The sequence below is a fragment of the Rana temporaria genome, chromosome 3 (genome assembly GCF_905171775.1).
Source record: "Rana temporaria chromosome 3, aRanTem1.1, whole genome shotgun sequence".
Taxonomy (NCBI): domain Eukaryota; kingdom Metazoa; phylum Chordata; class Amphibia; order Anura; family Ranidae; genus Rana; species Rana temporaria.
The window spans coordinates 210,624,092-210,647,055 of record NC_053491.1 but is presented as its reverse complement, the minus strand read 5'-3'; the positions used below and the strand labels follow the sequence as shown (position 1 = coordinate 210,647,055).

The following is a 22,964-nucleotide window of genomic DNA, read 5'->3' as shown; positions in this document are numbered from 1 at the left end:
TGTGCAGGCGCTGTGTAGAGCTAACTCGCGGCTCTACATGTTTGGCTACTTTCGGAAACTCTGTGACTCTCGTGACGCGCCTACGCAATACGGGGGGGGATTTTTTTCCACCAGTGATGTCCTTTTTCTGAAGGACATCACTCATATGGGCAAACTCCCAGATTACATTGCGGCTCAGGATAGAAACGCTTACTCCCGCGGGAGTGAGTATCTGGAAGCCGGATTGAAAATAGCGATAATAAGGTATGTACAGCCTAAAAAAAAAAAAAAAAAGTGCCTACTGTACATGTTAGAAGTATAAAGAATTTGGTCTTATATAGATGTTATTTGGGTGAACCTCCGCTTTACCTACTACACTGTCCAATCAGCATCCAAAATGGTCAAAATCACCTAAATTAGATTGCAGAAATGTAATACGTAGGGTGTACCTTGATTTCTTACCTCAAGCCATGCTACCACTGTAGGTCCATCCCATTGAGCAAATGGCAGTCCTTTTCTGCGGGCTTCTTCAAGAAGTTCATGTCTGCAAAAGTAAAAATAGATGGAATTTTTATTAAATCAAGGATAAAACCTTTTTAGGGATTATACTTCAGTAAACAGAAAAATGGTAACTTGATAAGGTAACAGCACACGACCTTTACCCTTTATGTTGCCTCACTAGCTCAGAAACTTTCATGTATTACAGTACTGTGCAAAAGTTTTAGGCAGGTGTGAAGAAATACTGTAAAGCAAGAATGCTTAAAAATATACATTTATTTGATCAATTTACAAAATGCAAAGTGAGTGAACAGAAGAAAACACTAAATCAAATCAATATTTGGTGTGACTACCCTTTTGCCTAAAGCCAGCATCAATCCTAAAGCCTCGTACACACGATCAGTCCATCCGATGAGAATGGTCTGAATGGCCGTTGTCATCGGTTAACCGATTAAGCTGACTGATGGTCCGTCACGCCTACACACCATAGGTTAAATAACCGATCGTGTCAGAACGCAGTGACGTAAAACACAACTACGTGCTGAAAAAAATGAAGTTCAATGCTGTTCCAAGCATGCGTCGACTTGATTCTGAGCATGCATGGATTTTTAACCGATGGTCGTGCCTACTAACGATCGATTTTGACCTATCGGTTAGGAATCCATCGGTTAAATTTAAAGCAAGTTGGCTTTTTTTTAACCGATGGTTAAATAACCTATGGGGCCCACACACGATCGGTTTTGACTGATGAAAACGGCCTATCAGACCGTTGTCCTCTGGTTAACCGATCGTGTGTACGAGGCCTTACACTTACACACTTTGTACATTTTCACAAAGTCAGGGATTTTGGCAGGTGTATGATTATTGGTGCATATTTTATGGAGATTTTCCTTCACTTCCTGCCTCAAAGATGAGTCAGAACAGAGTGAAAATCTCCCCTAAGTTTTACCAAAACAGGTGCTTTTGAAACAAGGGTAAAATGTATTTCCTTTCACTTTCTTTCCCAGTGGTAATGGTTAGCATTGACATTAGAACCATTGTAACCTAATATAGTATATATCCCTTTACCATTATATCTGATAAAAAGGTGACATCACATTGGTTAAAAAGCTTTATTCTGGTAACACAAATTCACAATGTGACCTGCCACCTGTCTTCCACCCGCGCCAACATGTTTCAAAACAGCTTAACATGAAGACTAGGGTGGTCTCAACTAATTGATCCAATGTGTGTGACAGTGTTCCTTTAAAGGGAACTCCCAGTATTATTCAAGCTATATGAAGATGAAAAACCCTCACAAAGCCATCTAGTGGCAATTGTCAAAAATACAACAAATATATTTCAAGTTAACATTCCTAAACAAAACTAATTTGCTCTATCATAGAGGATTTTGAAATGCAGCCGTTGAGAAGAAATCCCTTGAGCAGGGATAAAACTGATCAGTTATTAAGAACACCTATGCGGGAGCCAACAAAGTTTTCAGAGAGAAACTCTAGGTAATGGTCAGTCCCTGAGAGCAGGTCACATAGGTGATAAGTTACAACCAGGGGCAGACTGACAACTCATGGGGCCCCTGGGCAATAGGAGATTATGGGGCCCCCGGGCAATAGGAGATTATGGGGCCCCCAGGCAATAGATTATGGGGCCACATAGTATACACACACACACATACAGTATACATACACAGTATACACACACAGACACACAATATACACACACACAGTATACACACACATACAGTATACATACACAGTATACACACACACATACAGTGTACATACACATTATACATACACAGACACACATTATACACACACAGTATACATACACAGTATACACACACACTATACATACACATACACACACTGAAAAAGTACTGGAGAGGCTGGGCAGCTATAAGTTGGGATTTTTTTTTTAAAACACAGATTTTTACATACTGTCCCTGGTTTTACTGAGGCTGGCAACCCGGATGGGGCCCCCTAGTGGCATGGGGCCCTCGGGCAGTGCCCGAGAGCCCGAATGGTCAGTCCGCCCCTGGTTACAACCAGTTACTTTTGCCACACATTACAGTTTTGAGCGGGGGTCAGCAACCTGTAGATTGCGATCTACCAGTAGATCACAGACAGGTGACTGGAAGATCAAGGTCTGGGCTAGATGACCCTCCATTCCAGAGCATCATTTAGAGTGCAATGCAGAGGGATTACTTGTAAAGTTGGAGCTGTAGTAGGGAGCAAGAACTGCATGAACTGATGCCTCCTCTGTACTGCTGGCTCCTGTCCCATGTAGAGTGATACCAACTCCACTCCACCTCTTATCCAGCTACCGTTCTCCAGAGTGGTGCCAGCAGCAGAAAATAAGAGATCTTCTGGTCAGTGTGAAGCAATATACTGGGCATAATAACATAGGACCGCTTTCACACTGATGTGCTGCAATTTACCCACACTATGGGTGCAGTGTACCTACAGCTTTCCTGCAGGTTTGCTGTGCTTAGCCATAGACTTTTATTATATTCTGCTGTTTTACCACCCCCCAACTTTACGTGTGAACAAGCCCTACTTACCTATCTTATTTGGAGATTCAGATCTGAAAGAGGAACTATCTTTGGGTGTTCAGTTTGGGTGTTCAGCTTGTGCTCACGATAAGTAACAAAGTATCACCTAGTTTATTTTAGTCTGAAAAAAGGAGAATGTGGTTGAGCGCAACAGGGATGCAAAAGTCTGATGCATGTCGATACTTGAGATTGTTCTCTTTTGGGTGATCCACACAGAGTAATATCTAATATCCTACACGAATGGAAGATTATATGAGATGAGACAACTGTAGTTAAATGTGAAACGAGATCCTAAGGCCGCGTACACACAGTCGATCCATCTGATGAGAATGGTCCGACGGACCGTTTTCATCGGTTCACCGCTGAAGTAGACTGATGGTCTGATGTGCGTACACACCATCGTTCCAAAAACCGATCGGGTCAGAACGCTGTGACGTAAAACACAACGACGTGCTGAAAAAAACGGAAGTTCAATGCTTCCAAGCATGCGTCGACTTGATTCTGAGCATGTGCGGGTTTTGAACTGATGCTTTTGTGTACTAACCATCGGGTTGGACCTATCGGTCAGCGGTCCATCGGTTCGATTTTAAAGCAAGTTCTCTAACTTTTGTCCAAAGGACAAAAGACCGATGGGGCGTACACACGGACGGTTTGGACCGATGAAACTGAACTTCGGTCCGTTTTCATCGGTTTGGACCGACCGTGTGTACGCGGCCTTAGTGTATGTTATCCCATGTGCATCGTGCAAAAAGCAGTATGTATATACACTATATTGCCAAAAGTATTAATACGCCTGCCTTTACACGCACGTGAACTTTACTGGTATCCCAGTCTTAGTCCATAGGTCAATATTGAGTTGGACTACCCTTTGCAGCTATAACACAACTCTTCTGGGAAGGCTGTGCACAAGGTTTAGGAGTATGTCTATGGGAATGTTTGACTATTCTTCCAGAAGCGCATTTGTGATGTCCAGGCACTGATGTGGACGAGAAGGCCTGGCTCGCAGTCTCCGCTCTTATTCATTCCAAAGGTATTCTATCGGGTTGAGGTCAGGACTCTGTGCAGGCCCTTCAAGTTTCCTCCACCCCAAACTCGCTCATCCATGTCTTTATGGACCTTGCTGTTTTCACTGGCGCAGTGCACTGGGATGCCATTAAAGTTAATTTGCGTGTAAAGACAGGCATCCCAATACTTTTGGTAATAGTGTGCAACAACAAAAAGCCTATGTGACCATATGAGGGACCACCTTTTTACTATTAGGACAAGAAACAAATACTAATGACTGATTTTCAAATTTAGTAAGAGGGAGATATTTTGGGTATTTATGTTAGATACTCGCATCCCGAAAGGAATTAACTTTGAATGTGATGTTACATATTATTATGAATGAATTAAGAGTATCAGTAAGTTGTCCATGCTTCCTTTTTATTCCCTTGGTTTCGGGATACGGTAAAATCTTGATTTGCGAGCATAATTCGCTCCAGAAACATGCTTGTAATCCAAAGCACTTGTATATAAAAGCATTTTTTCACAGGGTATAAAAGAGAAGAGAGGCACCTCTAAGTGTAGCAATAAGTTGCTAAATGTTGTACCTTCATTAAATGTAACCATATTGCTACACTTAGAGGCTCCTCTCTTCTTTACTATACTCAGTTGTGACATGACGCTACTCTTATATCAAGACATCGCTTGTATATCAAGGCAAAATGAAGACTATCATTTTGCTTGTCTTGCAAAACGCTCTCAAACCAAGTTACTCTCAAACCAAGGTTTTACTGTACTGCTTTAAAGTGGTTATAAAGGCTAAAGGTTTTTTTTTTTATCTTAATGCATTCTCTGCATTAGGGTAAAAAAACCTTTTCAAAAGTTGCACCCCTCAGCGCCACCTTAAACACTTACCTGAGCCCAATCTCGAGCCAGCGCTGTCCCATTTGCAGTAACTCTTCTCCCTTCTCTCTCTTCTCACAGGAGAGCAATCAGCAGCGGGAGGAGGGAGCAGGAGGTGGGACCGAGCTGTGCCATGTGTGCTTATGGCCACACCTGATGTGGCTCAGGAGTGAGCCTGCACAAGTGCTCCTATAGCAAGCAGCAATACCATTGCACAGGTAAATAAAAGATGTTTATTATCGTCATAAAAAAAAGCTATAAAAACACATTGGCTTCTTTCTCTCATCAGCATATTGGATTTATATCCACCCTTGGGCTTCTTAACTATAGTTTTTCTTATTTTCTAATTGTTTATTACATATAATTAGGTTGAAGCTTTTACAATGGTCATCTTTTGGGTGAAACGTGTTGGATCAGGTGGATGACAGGGGGGCAAGTCACTTCTGTGGATTTGTGTTACACAAATAAAGCTTTTTAACCACTGTGATGTCATCAGTGTGTGGCTCTTTCCTTTCTTGTAGCTGTCATGTTGTAGAGCAAAGTAATGCTTTTGGGCTGGCACCCGATGCAGACCAGAAAAATGAGGAGTGAACTTTTTGAAAAGATGATATCCGCTGAATTTATTTAAAAAAAGTATTGGCAGAAGTTCTATTTTAATTGAGTAAGATTGTATATGAAACCAGTTATTATCGGGAGGATTGCTTTGCCAGCTTCATACTTTTAAATTTCCTGGCAATATGCCCAGGGCCGTTTGAAGGAATTTGGCGGGCCCCAAGCAAAATGGGGGCCCCAAGAACCCCCCACACGCAAAGCCTACGTTAGCGCTACACTCATTTTTTACACCCATGTTCTTACTCCCCCCCCCCAAGTTCCTATGTTTTTCTATTCTCACCTCCCCTTCTTCTATGTAGGCTGCCGCTGTAGCGTGGCCGAGCTCCTCTTCCTCCTGTCAGTCCCGTTTTCTATCATTATGGGTCCCCAGTCTCCTATCAGATAGTGCCCGGGCACTGTGCGGTACAGGAGATTCAGTTTCCTGTGTTCCCGGCCGGACTGAAAGGAAGTGAGCACTCAGTGTCCAGACTAACAGGACTCCAGGAGGAAGGAAGAGGAGCTCTGCCACGTTACAGCCTGGGAAGGGGAAATTGGGGGCCCCAGGTTAGCTTGGGGCCCCAAGCAATTGTTTGTTTTGCCTGTCCTGTAGCGACGGGCCTGGATATGCCCATTGTGTGTAATGACCTAATAAGTGTAGGTTCAATGCTAAAAGATAGTCATATAGCTAAATACTTATTTAATTTTCTACTCCAGTAATAATGACAGCTGGGGTCTGCTTGTTGCTATCATATACAGAGCATTATCTCTTGGTGAATAAATATTTTTGTCTCATGTAAAAAGGGCAAAGCCAATGAGACGTGCTATAGGTTGTAGAGATCAACCTATGTACTGCATTATACAGTCACCAGGCTAACTTGAAATTGTAGATGACAATATTTTGACAGAAAATAAACACTGAATTACATCTAAAAAAATTCTAGTACCGAATTCTGGGTACTATTTTCTAGCTATTTCCTGATGCTTAAATGATGTGCTTAGAAAAGCCATTTTGGAAAAGAAGTGTAGAATTGAATCCTGTGGAGATGAAAGCCTTCTCAAACCAACAGGACATATACATGAGCAATTTGAAACTCAATGGGGAATGTAGATCATGCTGTAAATCTCATATCAAATAGCTGTTAATATAATGACAAATGTAAGTGAAAAGTATCCAGGGCTATCTTTGCTGACCTTTTTATGTCACATCTGGCATTAGAAAAGATAGATCATTTTGGCCATACTCAGGCACATGGGGCCAGATTCACAAAAGAGATACGACGGCGTATCTCCTGATACGCTGTTGTATCTCTGTGATCCGCCCGTCCTAACTATGTGGCTGATTCATAGAATCAGTTACGCATAGATAGCCCTAAGATCCGACAGGTGTAATTGACTTACACCGTCGGATTTTAGGATGCAATTCTAGGCTGGCCGCTAGGTGGCGAGGCCATTGCGGTAGTTACGGCGATTCACGAACGTCCGCGATGCCCGTCGATCTAAATTAATGTCGTTTCCGTCAAGATACGCGTCGTAAAATTAGGGCTACCTCCTAGGTGTTCTAAGCAATGTTAAGTATGGCCGTCTTTCCCCCGTCGAAATTTTAAATTTCACGTCGTTTGCGTAAGTCCGTGAATGGCGCTGGACGCCATTTACGTTAACGCCGAAACCAATGACGTCATTTAGCGCAATGCACGTCGGGTAGTTTACCCGACGGAGCATGCGCAGTATGCTCGGCGCGGGAACGTGCCTAATTTAAATGGTGCCCGCCCCATTTGAATTAGGCAGGCTTGCGCCGAGCGGATTTACATTACACCACCGCAAGTTTACAGGTAAGAGCTTTGTAAATCAGGCACTTACGCTGTAAACCTGCGGCGGTGTAACGTAAATGGGATACGTTACGCCGCCGAGGAGTTACACATAGCTAGCCCTAAGATCCGACAGGTGTAATGGACTTACACTGTCGGATCTTAGGATGCAGTACCGCGGCCGCCGCTGGGGGGAGTTCTCGTCGTAAACCAGCGTCGGGTATGCAAATTAGCACTTACGGAAGTCCCCAAAGCTTTTTCCCTTCGTTAAGTCGCCGTAAGTGTTAGTTTGCCGTCGCAAAGATAGAGTACCTTTTACAAAGTGTAAAGTTAGTACACCATGTAAAAGTGTACCCGTCTTTCCCGCGTCGCTGTCAAATTTTTTTTAAACATTTTTTTTTCCCCGGCGCAACTCTTTTTTTCCCGACGCAACTTTTTTTTACCCGTCGCGATTCACAAAACCTCGGCGCATCGTAACTTCGCGCAAAGCACGTCGGGAAATTTGCGTCAGGAGCATGCGCAGTACTTCCGGACTCGCCCCATTTGAATTGGCCCGCCTTGCGCCGGCCGGATTTAGGATACACTGCCGCAAATTTCCAGGTAAGTGCTTTGTGGATCGGGCACTAACTTGGAAAAATTGCGGCGGTGTAACTTAAATCGGAAAAGTTAAGTTGCGCCCGGGCTACGTGAATCTGGCCCATAGTTACATAGTTAGTCAGGTTGAAAAAAGACACAAGTCCATCCAGTTCAACTATAAAAAACTAAATGTATAAAATAAAAAATATTGAACAATCCAATATACCCAATTCTATATTCTATACCCACAGTTGATCCAGAGGAAGGCAAAAAACCCCAGCATGATCCAATTTGCTACAGCAAAAAATCCTTCCTGATCCCCCGAGAGGCAATCGGATTTTCCCTGGATCAACTTTACCTATAAATGTTAGTACCCAGTTATTTTATGTACATTTAGGAAAGTATCCAGACCTTTCTTAAAGGGGTGGTTCCCCCTTAAAACAAATTTCTAACAATACATTTGGAAGACTGCTTACACTGCGGGTAGGCTGGCTTTTTTTAAAAATTTTCGTACATCCCTCGATATCGCCGTTTCATCCCTCGACTTCCGGGTATGAGTCTTGTGGCGGTGGGCGTTCCTAGTTGATTGACGTTCCTCCGACCGACGCATACTTGACGTCACGACTTTCCGAAAGAAGCCGAACGTCGCTGCGCAGGCGCCGTATAGAGCCGACTGAAACGGCGATATGCGATATGATCGAGGTATGTACGAAAAAAAAAAAAAAAAAGCCAGCCTACCCGCAGTGTAAGCAGTCTTCCGAATGTATTGTTAGAAATTTGTTTTAGGGGGAACCACCCCTTTAAAGCAATCTACTGAGCTGGCCAGAACCACCTCTGGAGGGAGTCTGTTCCACATTTTCACAGCTCTTATGCCGCGTACACACGACCGTTTTTGATGGTGAGAAAAATGCAATTTTTTTAATTGGTCGTGAAAAACAGTTGTGTGTATGCTCCAGAGCATTTTTCTCGACGAGAAAAATGTCCGTAAAGAATTTAGAACCTGCTCTATTTTTTCACGTCGTTCTATTTCACGTTGTGAAAAGCGATCGTGTGTGGGCTTTAACGAGGGGGAAAAAAACGTGCATGCTCAGAAGCAAGTTATGAGATGGGAGCGCTTGTTCTGGTAAAACTAGCGTTCGTAATGAAGATAGCACATTCATCACAGACTGAAAAGCACGAAGACTGAAAAGCACAAATCGTCTCTCACCAAACTTTTAATAACACGCGATAACACGAAATCAGCAAAAGCAGCTCAAAGGGTGGTGCAATTCGAATGGAACTTCCCCTTTATAGTGCCGTTGTACGTGTTGTCGTACGTGTTGTACTACACCGCGCTTTGCTCGAGCATTTTTTTTCACGATCGTGTGTATGCAAGGCAGGCTTGAGAGGAATGACGTCGAGAAAAACATTGTTTTTTTCAATGACATGAATAATGGTCATGTGTACGCGATATTACTGTGAAGAAACCTTTCTGTATTTGGAGATGAAATTCCCCTAGATGTAAACAGTGTCCCCTTGTCTTTTGTGTTGACCATAAAGTGAATAACTCAAAACCAAGTTCACTATATGGACCCCTTCTATATTTGTACATGTTGATCATATCCCCCCCTTATTCTCCTCTTCTCAAGAGAGAATAAATTCAGTTCCACTAATCTTTCTTCATAGCTGAGGCATATCCATGCCTCTTATCAGCTTGGTTGCCCTTCTCTGCACTTTCTCCAGTTCCCCTCGATATCCTTTTTGAGAGCGGATGCCTCCAATAGTGAAGTATGTATATAAAAAGGGGGTACTTTATTGTGTAAAAATGGACTCTTACATAAATAAAATGAATATGTGCAAAAATGACAGGACGTGGCGAGTATAGCGCCGTCTTAAGTCTGCTGACCTCCGGCTTGTGCAGGTATCACGTGGTCATTTTATTTATGTAAGAGTCTATTTTTACACAATAAAGTACCCCCTTTTTATATACATACTTCACTATTGGAGGCATCCGCTCTCTCCTTTCTACCACTTGCTCCTATGGTCCTGTGAGCACCTAATAGATCCTACACATACAGTTGGAATAGGAATCAACAGCAACAAGGAACTCCATTGGAAAGGAGTGAGGTCCATACCCTGGAGATGGAGGAACTCATACTATATGCACTTATATAGCACCTTTGAGGTAAGGGCACTATGAGACCATTTTTGAATGCCATCACCATTATCAGTCACTTATGAGAAGACCCCACCTATCCATCATTACTTTTGATTGCCCATCATAGACATTCATTTATTCACATTGCACCTTGAGGCATTTTGTTTATTGGAATGATTGACACTGTGTCACTTTGAGTTTCGTACTCAGTTCTACTTCACATCAATAACCCTATGTCACTGTTCGCTATGCAATAATTTTATTTCATTTTATATAATTTTTTTGTTTGTTAAGGTCACTTATCACATATTGTTATATGATGCATTGCACGCTTTCAATATTTGCTGTGCAAATAGGATACGGGCACAGGAACATAATTTTCAGGTTGTCAGGTAGTAGGAGTTAAAATAGCTTCTCTCCAACTGCTAAGAAAAGAGTTAGCAGCACAGGTTTAGGAAGTCAAGTTGCATATCATTAATGCCCCATACACACGAGAGGAATTTCCACCAGCAAAAGTCTGATGTGAGCTTATCATCTGAGAATTCAGACCGTGTGTATGTTCCATCAGACTTTTGCTGTCGGATTTTCCACCAGCAAAAGTTTGAGAGCAGGTTCTCAATTTTTCAGTTGGAAAAAATTCCTATTGGAAAATCTGTTCGTCTGTATGGAATTCCGACGGGAAAAAAACATGCATGCTCGGATTTTTTTTTACGCATGCTCAGAAAAATTGAACTTATTTTTCTGGCCTCGTCACAGTGTTATACGTCACCGCATTCTTAACGCTCAAAAGTTCAGAGAACTTTTGTGTGACCATGTGTATACAAGCCAAGCTTCAGCGGAATTCCGACGGAAAAACCATCCACCTTTTTTCCGACGGAAATTCCGCTCATGTGTACAGTACACACTGTTTTTTAAATGTAACTTTGTTTAGTGGACAGTTGTTACACTTACAGTAGTTACAGTATTAATAAACTTTCTCAAGGAAGTTTACGGAATTGCAAAATTTTCAGAACCATGAATCCTGGTTCAAATGTGAAAAATATTTTGAGATATACAGTAAACCACAGGATTTTTCAATTCCATTTTACCAATTACAATAAATACTCATTATTTTACTGTAAAGTTTTAATTTGACACAAAACAATAACGGGAAGATGTCTGTGTTTATTGTTTGGACCAGTTCAGTTGTGGGGTCAAGCTGGAAAAGAGGTTTAATAAGCAATACAAACTAAAACTGTGGTGGCCAACTTGGTAAATATAGAGAACCAGACGGCGGTTAAGACCGACACCCCCCCGCCGAAGACGTCGAAGGAAGAAGCCCGGGAGGGGAGCCGCTGTAAAAGAGCTAAAGAAGAAAGCGCCCCCCCCCCCGGAAGAGAACCAGACGGCTGTGAAGACCGACACCCCCCCGCCGAAGACATCGAAGAAAAAGGCCCCCCCTCGTAAAAGAGCTAAAGAAGAGAGGGGGGCCCCCGGAGCTGACCAATAAATTATTTTAAAAACCCTGTGTAGTGTGTTTTTTTTACATTTTTTTTCCCGCCAGGTGAATGGCTAGGGGTACGATGTACCCCATATTCATTCACCTAGGGTGGGGGGCCGGTATCTGGGGGCCCCCTTATTAAAGGCCTGGTATGGCTCAGGAGGGGGGGGGGGGCGCTCGCTCGTCCCCACTCCTTTCCTGACCGGCCGGGCGGCGTGCTTTGGATACGAGTCTGGTATGGATTGTAGGGGGACCCCACGCCATTTTTTTCGGCGTAGGGGGGGTTCTCCCTATAACCTATACCAGACCTAAGGGCCTGGTATGCCCCTGGGGGGAACCCATGCCGTTTTTTTATTTAAAATTTGGCGTGGAGTTTCCCCTCATGATTCATACCAAACGCTGTGGCTAGAATTGGCGGGAATCCAAGTCGGATCCCCGTCGCTTCTATGAAGCGCTCGCTGGAATGTGCTTTTTCTATTCCAGCGAGTGTGAGATGTCGGCACTCTGTCGCCGAGAATCAGCAGGATGCCGTCGTGCTGGAAACACATTCTCGGCAACAGGTACTGTAATGCATAATTTATGGAATTTTCAAAATTTGCAGACAATTTTTACCATATGCCAAATAATGTTTACAATCATCTTGGAATCTCATATAGACATGATATACCTCTGGGTATGGAATTTTAATGATAAAAAATTAGGCTAGTGTCTTTTAATAGTCTAGTTCTATGATCAACTTTATGACTACTATCTGTAGTCAAAGCGTTTACTGATTTAAGAAAATAAGTATTTGTTGTCTCTAAGAAATTATTGGCTTTAATCTGAGACTGATACAATTACATTCACAGTGCTTTCTAGATTACAGCCACTCTTCCATCTTCTAAGAACTTGATATAAAAGATAACCAAAGAAAAAAGCCTGTCCTCAGCTTTCAAAAATATATTAAAAATATATTAATGGCCAGAAACATTCAATTATTTCACATAACATATTAGTTGAATTTATGTTGTGATGCAGCAAGGTGGCTACAAGCATTTAGCACTCAAGCCTTGGATCTGTGGGGTATTCCAGGTTCCATTATGAACTTCTGGCATTTGAATAAACTGTATGCATGCTTTTGAATAATTGTTGTAGAGACTTTAAATTTGAAGTTCCTTTAGGGCAGGAATGGATGTGATTGGTACTATATTATCTGTAAAGCACATACTAGGTTGCTATATGGTACTATAGAGCACAGGAAATAATTGTACAGAACCGTAGAACCATGTTACATAAAAAAAAAAAACTAAAGCTGTGTACACATGATCGGTTCATCCGATGAAAAAAGACCGATGGACTGTTTTCATCAGACAAACCGGTCGTGTGTGGGCCCCATCGGTCTTTTTTCCCATTGGTGTAAAAAAATAGAACATGTTTTAAATTTTTCCTATGGATGAAAAACCAATAGGAAATTCCGATTGTCTGTGTGGAACTCCATCAGAGAAAAATCCACGCATGCTCAGAATCAAGTCGACGCTTGATCGGAAGCATTGAACTTAATTTTTTTTTGGCTTGTCGTAGTGTTTTACATCACCGTGTTTTACCACAGTCGGAATTTAGTCTGATAGTGTGTATGCAAAACTGATCAAAGTCAGCTTCATTGGATATCTGACTAAAAAATCCATCAGATTTTTGTTCCATCAGAAATTTGATCGTGTGTACAGGGCATAACACACATGATACTGTGTAATGGTTTCAGGAAACAGGCAGCATCGTACTGCCGTATACCTTTTAGTAAGACACTCGTCTATGCAAAATGCATGAAGGGATCATTGTCCATCTACGTTAGACATTTTTTCTGTTCATTACCAACATATTATACATATAACTACATTTTTGCACAGCACTATCACAGCATTACAACAAGTAGCTAAGCTCTAACAATGCTACATGTTGCTTATAGTTTATAGTTTCTATCATGTGGCTGGGAAACAGTATAATAACTGTTCAGAGTCATAACATGGCAATCAAACAAGAGTTCAATATATAGTAGATGAAAAGTCCTCTTTGGAAAGTATTAAAAATGAAAAAATATTGACTGAACATGCACAATACTGTCATATGCATGTACCCAAGACAGTTGGTAAACAGCTGTGATCAACCAAGAAAATCCATCCAAATGGTTAGCATTATGCAACAATCAACTTGCATGGCAGCCATACATAAACAGATAATGTGATGTCTGAAGCTCTATTTCTGTCCGTTTCTTAAAAATGAATACTTGTATACTACATGCTGGTATATTTGTATAAATAATAGGAAACCGTCTTCAACTCTGCACATACATTGGGGGCTGTTGAAGAAACTCCAAGTTGACCAAGAACTATTTCCATGACAGTTCTGTTGAAGTATTTTGCTGATAATAAATAATACATACTGTGACAGAACCCACTGTCAATGTGTGTTTTGGAAGGGACTGTGGGCGGGCCTCCTACCCACAGATTATGGCCCAGAAGAGACCTAGGGACAAGCTGGCATTGAGATAATGTAATGTAAAGCTACATCCCTTCTCCCCACCCCCCCCCCCCTCTTGTTGCTGTGTCTAATTGTGTTGGTAAATGGCACATAGGCAATGGTCTGGACTGGAGACATCTTTCCGCAGGGGATGTGTATTGAGAGGCTGCCTGCTTACCATAATCCCTTTATGTTTATCTGTAGTCTCAATGTACAAGTGTTCAGTTACCATTGGTTGTTCCTTGTCCCCTACCCCCTCCCCTCTATGACAAAGCTAAGGGGAGTGTCCCTAGCTGTGTGTAAAAGTGTATGTCTTGTATTTAATAAATGTTTAAGCTCTGCATGTTTAACCCTCAACACCTGTGTGGATTGTCTCGTGATTGAGGGGTTAAGGGCTGGTTATGGCGAATCTGCAGGCTGCAGGTGCGTTTGGAGGACAGAAGACACAGGTCTGGCGGATGTGCCCACCTGGGGCATTCGAGATCTGTCACACATACATAGTCACCATTTGATCAGAAATGCAAGTATTAGTGATGACAGTAATCATCTATTGATTATGCAGTGCCTATCTAGCACTTGCATGTCTGACCGTCTGCTTAGCAATGTGGAGGCTCCTTCTACATTAGAGTATAGATATGTCACTACCATATGGTGTGGTTCATCCTGATATGAACAGATGAGGCACAGCTAACTAGTTTAACTGTAAACTCTAAATATATATATAGTATTTACATATTTTAGGGTTCAAGGTAAAAAAGCAAACTGTTAACACAAAAAAATAGGATATTCAATTGCAAAGTACACTGCCATTTAAGTAGGGAATTGTAAATTATTTACATGTTTTGGGTCAGTGATTCACTAATAGCTAACAATAGGGAAAACAGCCCTGAACTTGCAAATCAATAGCAGCAGCTCTCATTTTTTTTATTATGACAGGTTCCTATCAGAGACAGTTTTGGGGAAAGTAAAAATTGCATAACAAAATTATAAGATTACATGCAATGGTAAGTGTTACATACTTTTTCTTCAGCCTTCGGTCTTTCTCTGCTTGAGTTCCAAGTTTACTCAACCCCAGATAGTCCTGTGCCCCAGGGTCCATATCCATGAAAGCTCCTGTTGTCAAGAATGACATAAATAACATCTGCCTTTATTAAATAATAATTAGGTGATCACAGTTTATATATATATATATATATATATATATATATATATATATATATATATATATATATATACTATATTTTATATATTTACACACACACACAATCAAATATAACCACACAGGGCTACACAAATTGTATCCCTGGAGCGTATTTTGTTTCCATTTATGCACGAATGTAAAGATGTTTCCTCACTTGACATTTCCTGTATTGAAACTATAGTACATGAAATGTAAGGGAAGACTTCTCTTAGAGCCCTTTCACACTAGGACGGTGGGGGCGTCGACAGTAAAGCGCCGCTATTTTTAGCGGCGCTTTACCGTCATTTTTGTGGCGCTATTCGTCCGCTAGCAAAAAAGTGTTAAAAACCGGTGGCAATGCCCATTGATTTCAATGGGCAGGGGTGCTTTAGGAGCGATGTATCCACCGCTCCTACAGCGCCTTAAAGATGCGGCTAGCAGGACTTTTTTTACCGTCCTGTCAGCGCACTGCTCCAGTGTGAAAGCCCTTGGGCGTTCACACTGAAGTGAATGGGACCGCTCTTTCAGGGCAGTTTGCAGGCGCTATTTTTTGCATTATAGCGCCTGCAAAGCACCTCAGTGTGAAAGGGGTCTAAGATACACGAGTAACAAAGCATAGTTAAGTAAGGATCTGTTTGAAAATGGCACAGGGTTACTTTGAGTAACTATATAATTACAAAACACAAATCCAACTACTTAGAATATTATGACGGAGTATTTTGGTAATAAGGATGAGTTCTCTATGGTAGCACTCTTTGGCAGTTTGCACAAAATACCCTATGCCTGAACTGTTGGGCCTAGGTCAAACTATCTAATTCATGGCTCTGAGTAGATATGAAAGCCATACTTCTACTTCTTGCAATACAAGTTCTACTCTTGGAAAATGTGGCAAAGACATCTCCGACCGTTTTGTAAAATTGCACCACACCATAAACGTATGCGGTTGCCTATGCATTGGGGCACCATTAAGAATTAAGGGCACCCCCCATGCATCTGCTGAAGTGCAGCTCATTTCTCTGTAAAGGTTCCAGATTCTGTAAGAGTTTCCAACACACAAAGATGTGAACTTAGCCTTAATGAATATATAAAGGCTGAGAATGTAAGAAAAGTTTTTTTTTTTAAACAGCATAATATAAACTTAAAACTAAGATTATACTTTCAGAAACGGTTACTGTACAATCTGAACTATCACTGTGCAAGAAATTTAGCTGTTTTATTATTCTTCCTGTCTATTGGGTGGAAACTAGTTATACTATAAACAAAAAACCGTTCCTGTGATAATAAAGCATTCAGATTGGCAACATTCTACTGTCTATTCTACAACGAGCTGCATTGTTTAAGCTCCTAACAACTCTTCTTCACTCTCTCCCACTGTGCTTTCCATGTGTTCCACAGGCTGACATACTGAAGCTGACACATCGAATCAGAGTAAACAGAGTGAAAAAGAGAAAGGTTGGGCAATCCTGACATCCAGGTTTAATTTTCTTTTGGCTGATGCTAAAGTTATCTTTCAAAACAATGCTGGTTTAAAGTTATTCTAAGCGATCACCTTGTAAAACAACCCATTCCGTTTAAAATATAAATGAAAGGCAAAAAATGTTTGTATGGATAAAAAAAGGTTTATAAATTATCACATTCCCTCTGTTCTCAGCTACATAAGAGCTGGGGGAGGAGAAGCAGCAGCACCCTGAGCTTGCCAATGAATGGCTGTGCAGAAATAGTCCAATCATTGGAGGAGAGTACACTGAATTCCCAGCACAGCAAGAGAACTGACCACTCTGTGTGCTCTTGCTTAGTGTGGTCAGTTTTTAATAGGAAAGCTAGGGGACTGGCAGGAACACCATGGATTTCACATAAAGGAAGCAATACAAAGAGAACAGGATACTTTCTCATACAAGTACATAGTACAGCAATCACATATCAGGAATATGAAGTGTTGGGGTAGCAAACAAATTAAGTTATGATGATTACTATGATTGCATATGGTAATTTGCCATATGTGCATTACTGTTAATAGTAATTTTAGCACTGTGTTTGGCAGTCACCATTAACACAGCATTGGCAAAGTGAGACGCCATTGGCGCCATTGTTCAAAGTTTGAACACACCTACTCATTTCTAATACAGCACTTTAAATTTCATGCAAAATGACTTCTTTGTGCCTGTGCACACAAAGCATAGTGTGTCTTTAAATACAAAAGATAGAACAGAAACTTATTTCTAAATAACAAGCCATATAAAGAACAATGACCTTGGAGGCCATACTCCTTACTGAGCTGTCCCAGTCTTGCCTTCTCTTTTTTACCAAACAATCGTCCAATGGATGATTTAATTCCTTTCTTCTTTGGAGCTTTGTGGAGAGAGTCTTGACTGCTGTTGGCACTGACTAGACCAAGGGCATCAGGTTCAAGAGATGCAGTCAAACTTCTACAAAAAAAAAATTAAAAAAAGGATTTTAAAATATTTAGAACTCTGTTGCTGAATGTATGCTGTGTTTACATCCTGGGGCCAGAAGAAATAGCTTTCCTTTTTTCACGTCAAAGAAAATTTAGCATCTTCTTGTAAGTGGTAGTGACTGACCTTGCTTATAGTTTTTTTTTTTATTATAGTGTACCTGAAGTGAGGGCACTGGTGAACTTTACTGGTATGAAAGTTTTCCATTAGGGCTTCCAGGAATCCCTGAAACCTTAGTGCTGTGTCATGTAAATACCAAGCCAGCATTCGTTGTTGAGAATCTGGATCTGCTCCCTCATACCCATTAATCCCCATTAATGGATAGAAAGGCCACCCATCTCAGTAATCGGCCAACAGCTAAACCTACATTTGTCTTGCTAGAATGCTAGTATCCTGGCTGAACAAGAGAAACCCATTGATTCTTCTATCCATGCTAAGCAGTTTGGATAGAGCAATGGCAGCTGGTAGCTTCTGTATTCAGCAGCCTCTGCTTCATCAGCTGTCATATACCTGTTTTTGGACTGGCTCCTTCATCAAAAACAATTTTATTTGAGCAGGGAGTTTAGATATGCTTTAAGCACAAGGACTGAGAACTAATGGGGCCTAACTCTCAACCACAATATATATCCGAGTGTCCCTCAATTCAAGGCTGCCACAAAAGGAAAGCCTTTATCTGGCTTTAAGCTTAAAAAAATTTCTTAACGAAATAAAATAATTAAGTAAGTTTGCATGAATGTTTTCCATTGATATTAATAAATTGTTCCAACCTCTGTCTAAGTTAATTAGGTAGATTGGTGACAGTTTCTGGCTTGCCTTGCCATGAAAATAGCAGCTGAGAATCTCTCAGATAAATCATCACTTAAATTGATAACGTATAAAACATTCTAGCTTTGCAGAAAATAGGAAACATTTTTACTACATCACTTGTGCAACAGGAATGGGCAAATTTGTCCAGTGAGGACATGTTGAAACATAACATAAAGAGCTGTTTGATCTGTGAAAAATCTCACCATGAAAAATAGGATTTTTTAATACAGCTTACCTGTAAAATCCTTTTCTTGGGAATACATCACGGGACACAGAGCCTTAATTACTTATGGGTTATGTAGTCACCACAGGTGATTGGACACTGGTAAACCCAATTAAAATTGAGTTCCTCCCCTATATAACCCCTCCCAAATGGAGAGTACCTTGGTTTTGTAGCAAAGCAATAAGTGTCCCACGTTTAATTCCGAAGAGGGGCGGAAGCTCAGTGTCCAGGGCCGGCGCTAGGCATAGGCAAGTCAGGTGGCTGCCTAGAGCGCCAGGGTAGGGGGAGCGGCAAACCCGGATCCCCAGCCACTCGCTGGGGATTCGGATCATTAAAATACCTCCTGGACCGGAATTTTTAAAAAGCATGCCTCATGGCGCCAGCCGCCAGGCTAGGGGGCGGTTTGCGCCTGTGGAGACACCACCTTTACCATGCCATCCCCAGCCCGCAGCGCCGTTGCCTGATGCCATGGCTGAGACAAATAGCCGAGCTGGAGCAGAGCACAGTCCGGAGAACAGGCAGTACATGGTAGGAGCGCACAAGCGGCCAAATGTTTAATTTCTTTGACTTTCTGGGGTTGATTTAGTAAAGGTAAATCGAATGTGCACTTTGCAAAGTGTAAATGCACTCTGCAAGCGCAGTTGCTCCAGATCTTTTTAAAGGAGTAGAAGCTTCACTTTTCAAAGAATACAAGCAAGGAACATAAAAAAGGAATGCAAGGAACATAAAACAGTATTTTTGCCTGCACATGATTGGATGATTGAAGTGCCTCCTAGGATATGCATGTCACATATCCCGAGAGGCATTTGCATTCTTTGAGAAAAGAGAAGGGATTGGGGCTAGTGGTAAATCATTGGAAAAGCCACCGGCTGAACCCAAAATAGCCGATGGCTTTCCGATGACATCACAAATGAAGATGCCGGCATGGGAATGAGTGTGGGACAGAAAGGAAGACGATCTCAGCTGGATCTGCTTGGTGGGTGAGCATGTTTACTGTGCAGGACCCACAACCAGGAAAGCAGGGGTTTAGAAAGAAAAAAAAAATTAGGTGGGGAGGGTAAGGGTCCTCTTTAAGACCATAAATCTGATTTTGCTTCTGTTGTCCTTGTTAGCATAACCTGAAAATAATACAGCCATATAGTTCCTGGGATGTTATTTAAATTGAGTGCAGTTTAAAGAAAGTGGTACACAGCTCACCCTCTGGCATCATTATGATATGAAGATGGCAAAGTATGAGTCATCCTGAGGGCACGTGGTGTTGATGGAGGGGAGGTTTCACATTTTATTGTGGCTTTGTCTTCGCGACCATCTTCTTCTACAACTGCAATCTGAAACAGGAGGTTATGTTTAGCCATATCCAAACTGATTTAGGAATTATATATGCCATCTCTGTACTGAATATAAACAATTTATCTAAACAACTTAAAATGTTAATTGTTGATATTTTTGGACTAGATTACCATAAGTCTACGAAACAACTTTGAGGCCGCGTACACACGACTGGTTTTCTCGGCAGAATCCAGCAAGAAACTCGAGGGAAGACGTATTCTGTCGAGAAAACCGGTCGTGTGTACACTTTTCGCAGAGAAACCCGTCCGGAAACTCGTCTAGCCAAAAAGAGAGCATGTTCTCTATTTCCTCGAAGGGAAATGGGAAAATTTGGCTCGACGAGTTTTTTGACAGCCGAACAAGGAACTCGACGGGGAAAATGATGTGTTTCGCCCGTCGAGTTTCTCGGTCGTGTGTACGCGTCCTAACAGTCACATAAAAAAAATTTCACTTCTCATATTTCTGGTATTTATTTGTAATTATTTAGAAAACATGTAGTTTAATATTCTATTTTGTATGCAACATTGCTCCAGACCAGCTTCCTGACATTAACAGCAGTAGATCAATCCTAAACAATGTGTGTCAGCATGGCCACCCTCCACCAGAACTGTAGAAAATGGTGGGGTGATAACACAGTAGTACAACTGTGAGACAGTTGACACCCTATAATAGGAAGTGAGTGAGTAACTTGTATAGCGCTACAAATGCGAACTAAATTGCCCCAATGTGCTTTTTTCAGCCAGTCTCGGCCTTGTGTCTTCAGAAGAGGTGGGTCTTAAGCTTCTTCCTAAAGGCCAGATGGTTTTCTTCCATGCAGATGTCTGTGGGTAGAGCGTTCCATAGCCGTGGTCCCTGGACTGCGAATCTTCGTTCTCCTTTTGATTTGTAGCGGGTCTTGGGGATGTGGAGGAGGTTTTGGTTAGTTGATCGGAGGGGGTGGCTAGGGGTGTAGTGCTTTATTTTTTCGCAAAGGTAAGGCAGACACAAGATGTTTTTAAGTTGTTTTGAAGGCTACTTCCTTCATAGTCTTTTCCCTCGTAATTTGCTTTTTGAAAAATTCTATTTAAAAGTTTTTAAACAGGTGAAATTTGAGTTGAGTTGAGGCTGATGCTGCTAGTGTTTGGGAGAAGAAACACTTCTGCAGTAAAGTTTACAACAATAAGCCGGTGATGTCAATGCATTTTTATTTTCAACCCCAAGGTATTGGTGACCAAATCATGAGGCTGGCTTTACAATATCCATTTATTGCTAATAATCCTCAATCATAAGTTCCAAACCACCCTTGTGGTTTATTAGCCTGTCCTGATCTTCTTCCAAGTTGTTCCCTTATCAAAAAAACAGGACATGCTAAATCATGGGGAACTATTTTTAAATCACACACACACTTTACAACCACAGTTAATGCTGACTATCATGTGAAAAATGTAAATCCAAACTGAAGATTTAGTTGTTAGCTAAATGTAACAAATTACTACCAGTGATATATTAAATCATTATACATGATTTTGTTAATAGTTACACAACAATTTAAATGCTAAATTATCTTTAAATGTTCAAGTCAAATACAGAAATCACTCCAATGTGCAGGTCCCTTGACATATAGTACTGTGGAATGGCCATAAACATTCATGCCAGTGGACAGAATATTTGCCTGGCTTGGTTTCAGAATGAATCCAGCTCTAAAACATAGACAAATGGTAATTTTTCTAAGCATTATTTAGGTTTACTAAATATAAAAGTGACAACATTACCTTTCGTCGATGCTTCCGCAAGTCACTAGGCTAAATTTATAAAAAAAACAAACAGCATTAGTATTATAGTGGTAGTAAAATAAATCACACAAAACGAAAACATTAAAACTAGTTGACAGAGTATGTTTGTTATGAAGCAATCTAATTGATATCAATGTACAATAAAGAGCAACAGTGACTTTCTGAAAAATATCTGGAAGTGATAAACCTCTAGTCATGAATCAAAAGCTGTAAAATAATGCTAAATTCGCAACTTACTAGTGTCATAACTCCCATGCGATCCATCTCCCTTGCAGGGCTACGTGGTGTGAGTTTAGGTGTGGAATGTCCGCTTGGAGGTGATGAACTTGCTAACGACGAAGCAGTCACTGAGCCAGTTATCGAGGTACCTGGGTGCATTCTGGCCAAGTTAAGTCCCTCCAAGCTAACGCTGGCAACTCTGTTCTCTATCTCTTCTGCTCTTAGTTCCGTAGACTCTTTTTCTTCCTGAATGAGTCTGGTTAAAAAACAAAAGAACATTTATTTTCAATGCAAGTGCCTTATCCACAAAAGAGAAAATAAACTCAGATCTTGGTCTGTCAGTGCTGAGAACCAATTTATCCATTCCATCTCCAACCTGCGTCTATGAAAGGTCTGTACATAATTAAAGGTCTTTTTGACATCAATTGCATCAGAGACTTTTCGACAGGTCTCCCCACTTAGAGAGCAGGATCATAACATAGTTTGTGTAACTCGGCTGAAAGATATGTGCCAAGATTTCATGCCTACTTAGCTCATCACTATCCCTGAGGAGCGAGAATCACTTCTGTCTACAGCATTCAGAAACTGTAAACCAATTTAACCCTGGATTACACATCTGCATGCATTTTTATTTAAACCAGTTTAAAAGATGCACAGAAAATACATATTTTTTTTTTAGAAAGGGTCATTTATTGACTACTTTATGTCACCCAGACTAGCGGCAGAGCCTCTGTTGGACAAAAAGACTAAATGCATGAGCGCTAATTATCTAAAGATTTAACATCCAAGCAGTAGCTTGTGTTCCCCATTCGGCTAACAATTAAAAAATGGTTTAATGTAACAGCAGGATACAAACGCAGTATTTTGCAAATGGGCCATCTGAAATATTGGGCCACTAAATCTACCCATTAAATTTCACCTAAATTCTACCTGCTGATATCAGTTTTGCATTTGTACCCGCTGACTCCTTTATCACCTATCCTA

General features: G+C 41.2%; 1 protein-coding gene across 12 annotated transcripts in view; it reads right to left on the bottom strand.

Annotated features, from left to right (window-relative positions):
* Window positions 1-22,964, bottom strand: part of PPFIA2 (PTPRF interacting protein alpha 2) — a 480,721-nt gene that overhangs the window by 72,145 nt on the left and 385,612 nt on the right. For 8 of the 12 annotated variants that reach the window (XM_040344191.1, XM_040344198.1, XM_040344189.1 and 5 more), the window contains 6 exons: window positions 21,999-22,236; window positions 21,741-21,770; window positions 19,858-19,988; window positions 17,428-17,603; window positions 15,017-15,110; window positions 442-523 (listed from right to left, as the gene is read on the bottom strand). In XM_040344191.1, the coding sequence (XP_040200125.1) occupies window positions 442-523; window positions 15,017-15,110; window positions 17,428-17,603; window positions 19,858-19,988; window positions 21,741-21,770; window positions 21,999-22,236 (751 nt within the window). The remainder of the gene's footprint in view (window positions 1-441; window positions 524-15,016; window positions 15,111-17,427; window positions 17,604-19,857; window positions 19,989-21,740; window positions 21,771-21,998; window positions 22,237-22,964) is intronic. The other 4 variants (XM_040344192.1, XM_040344193.1, XM_040344196.1 and 1 more) reach the window with 1 other exon arrangement.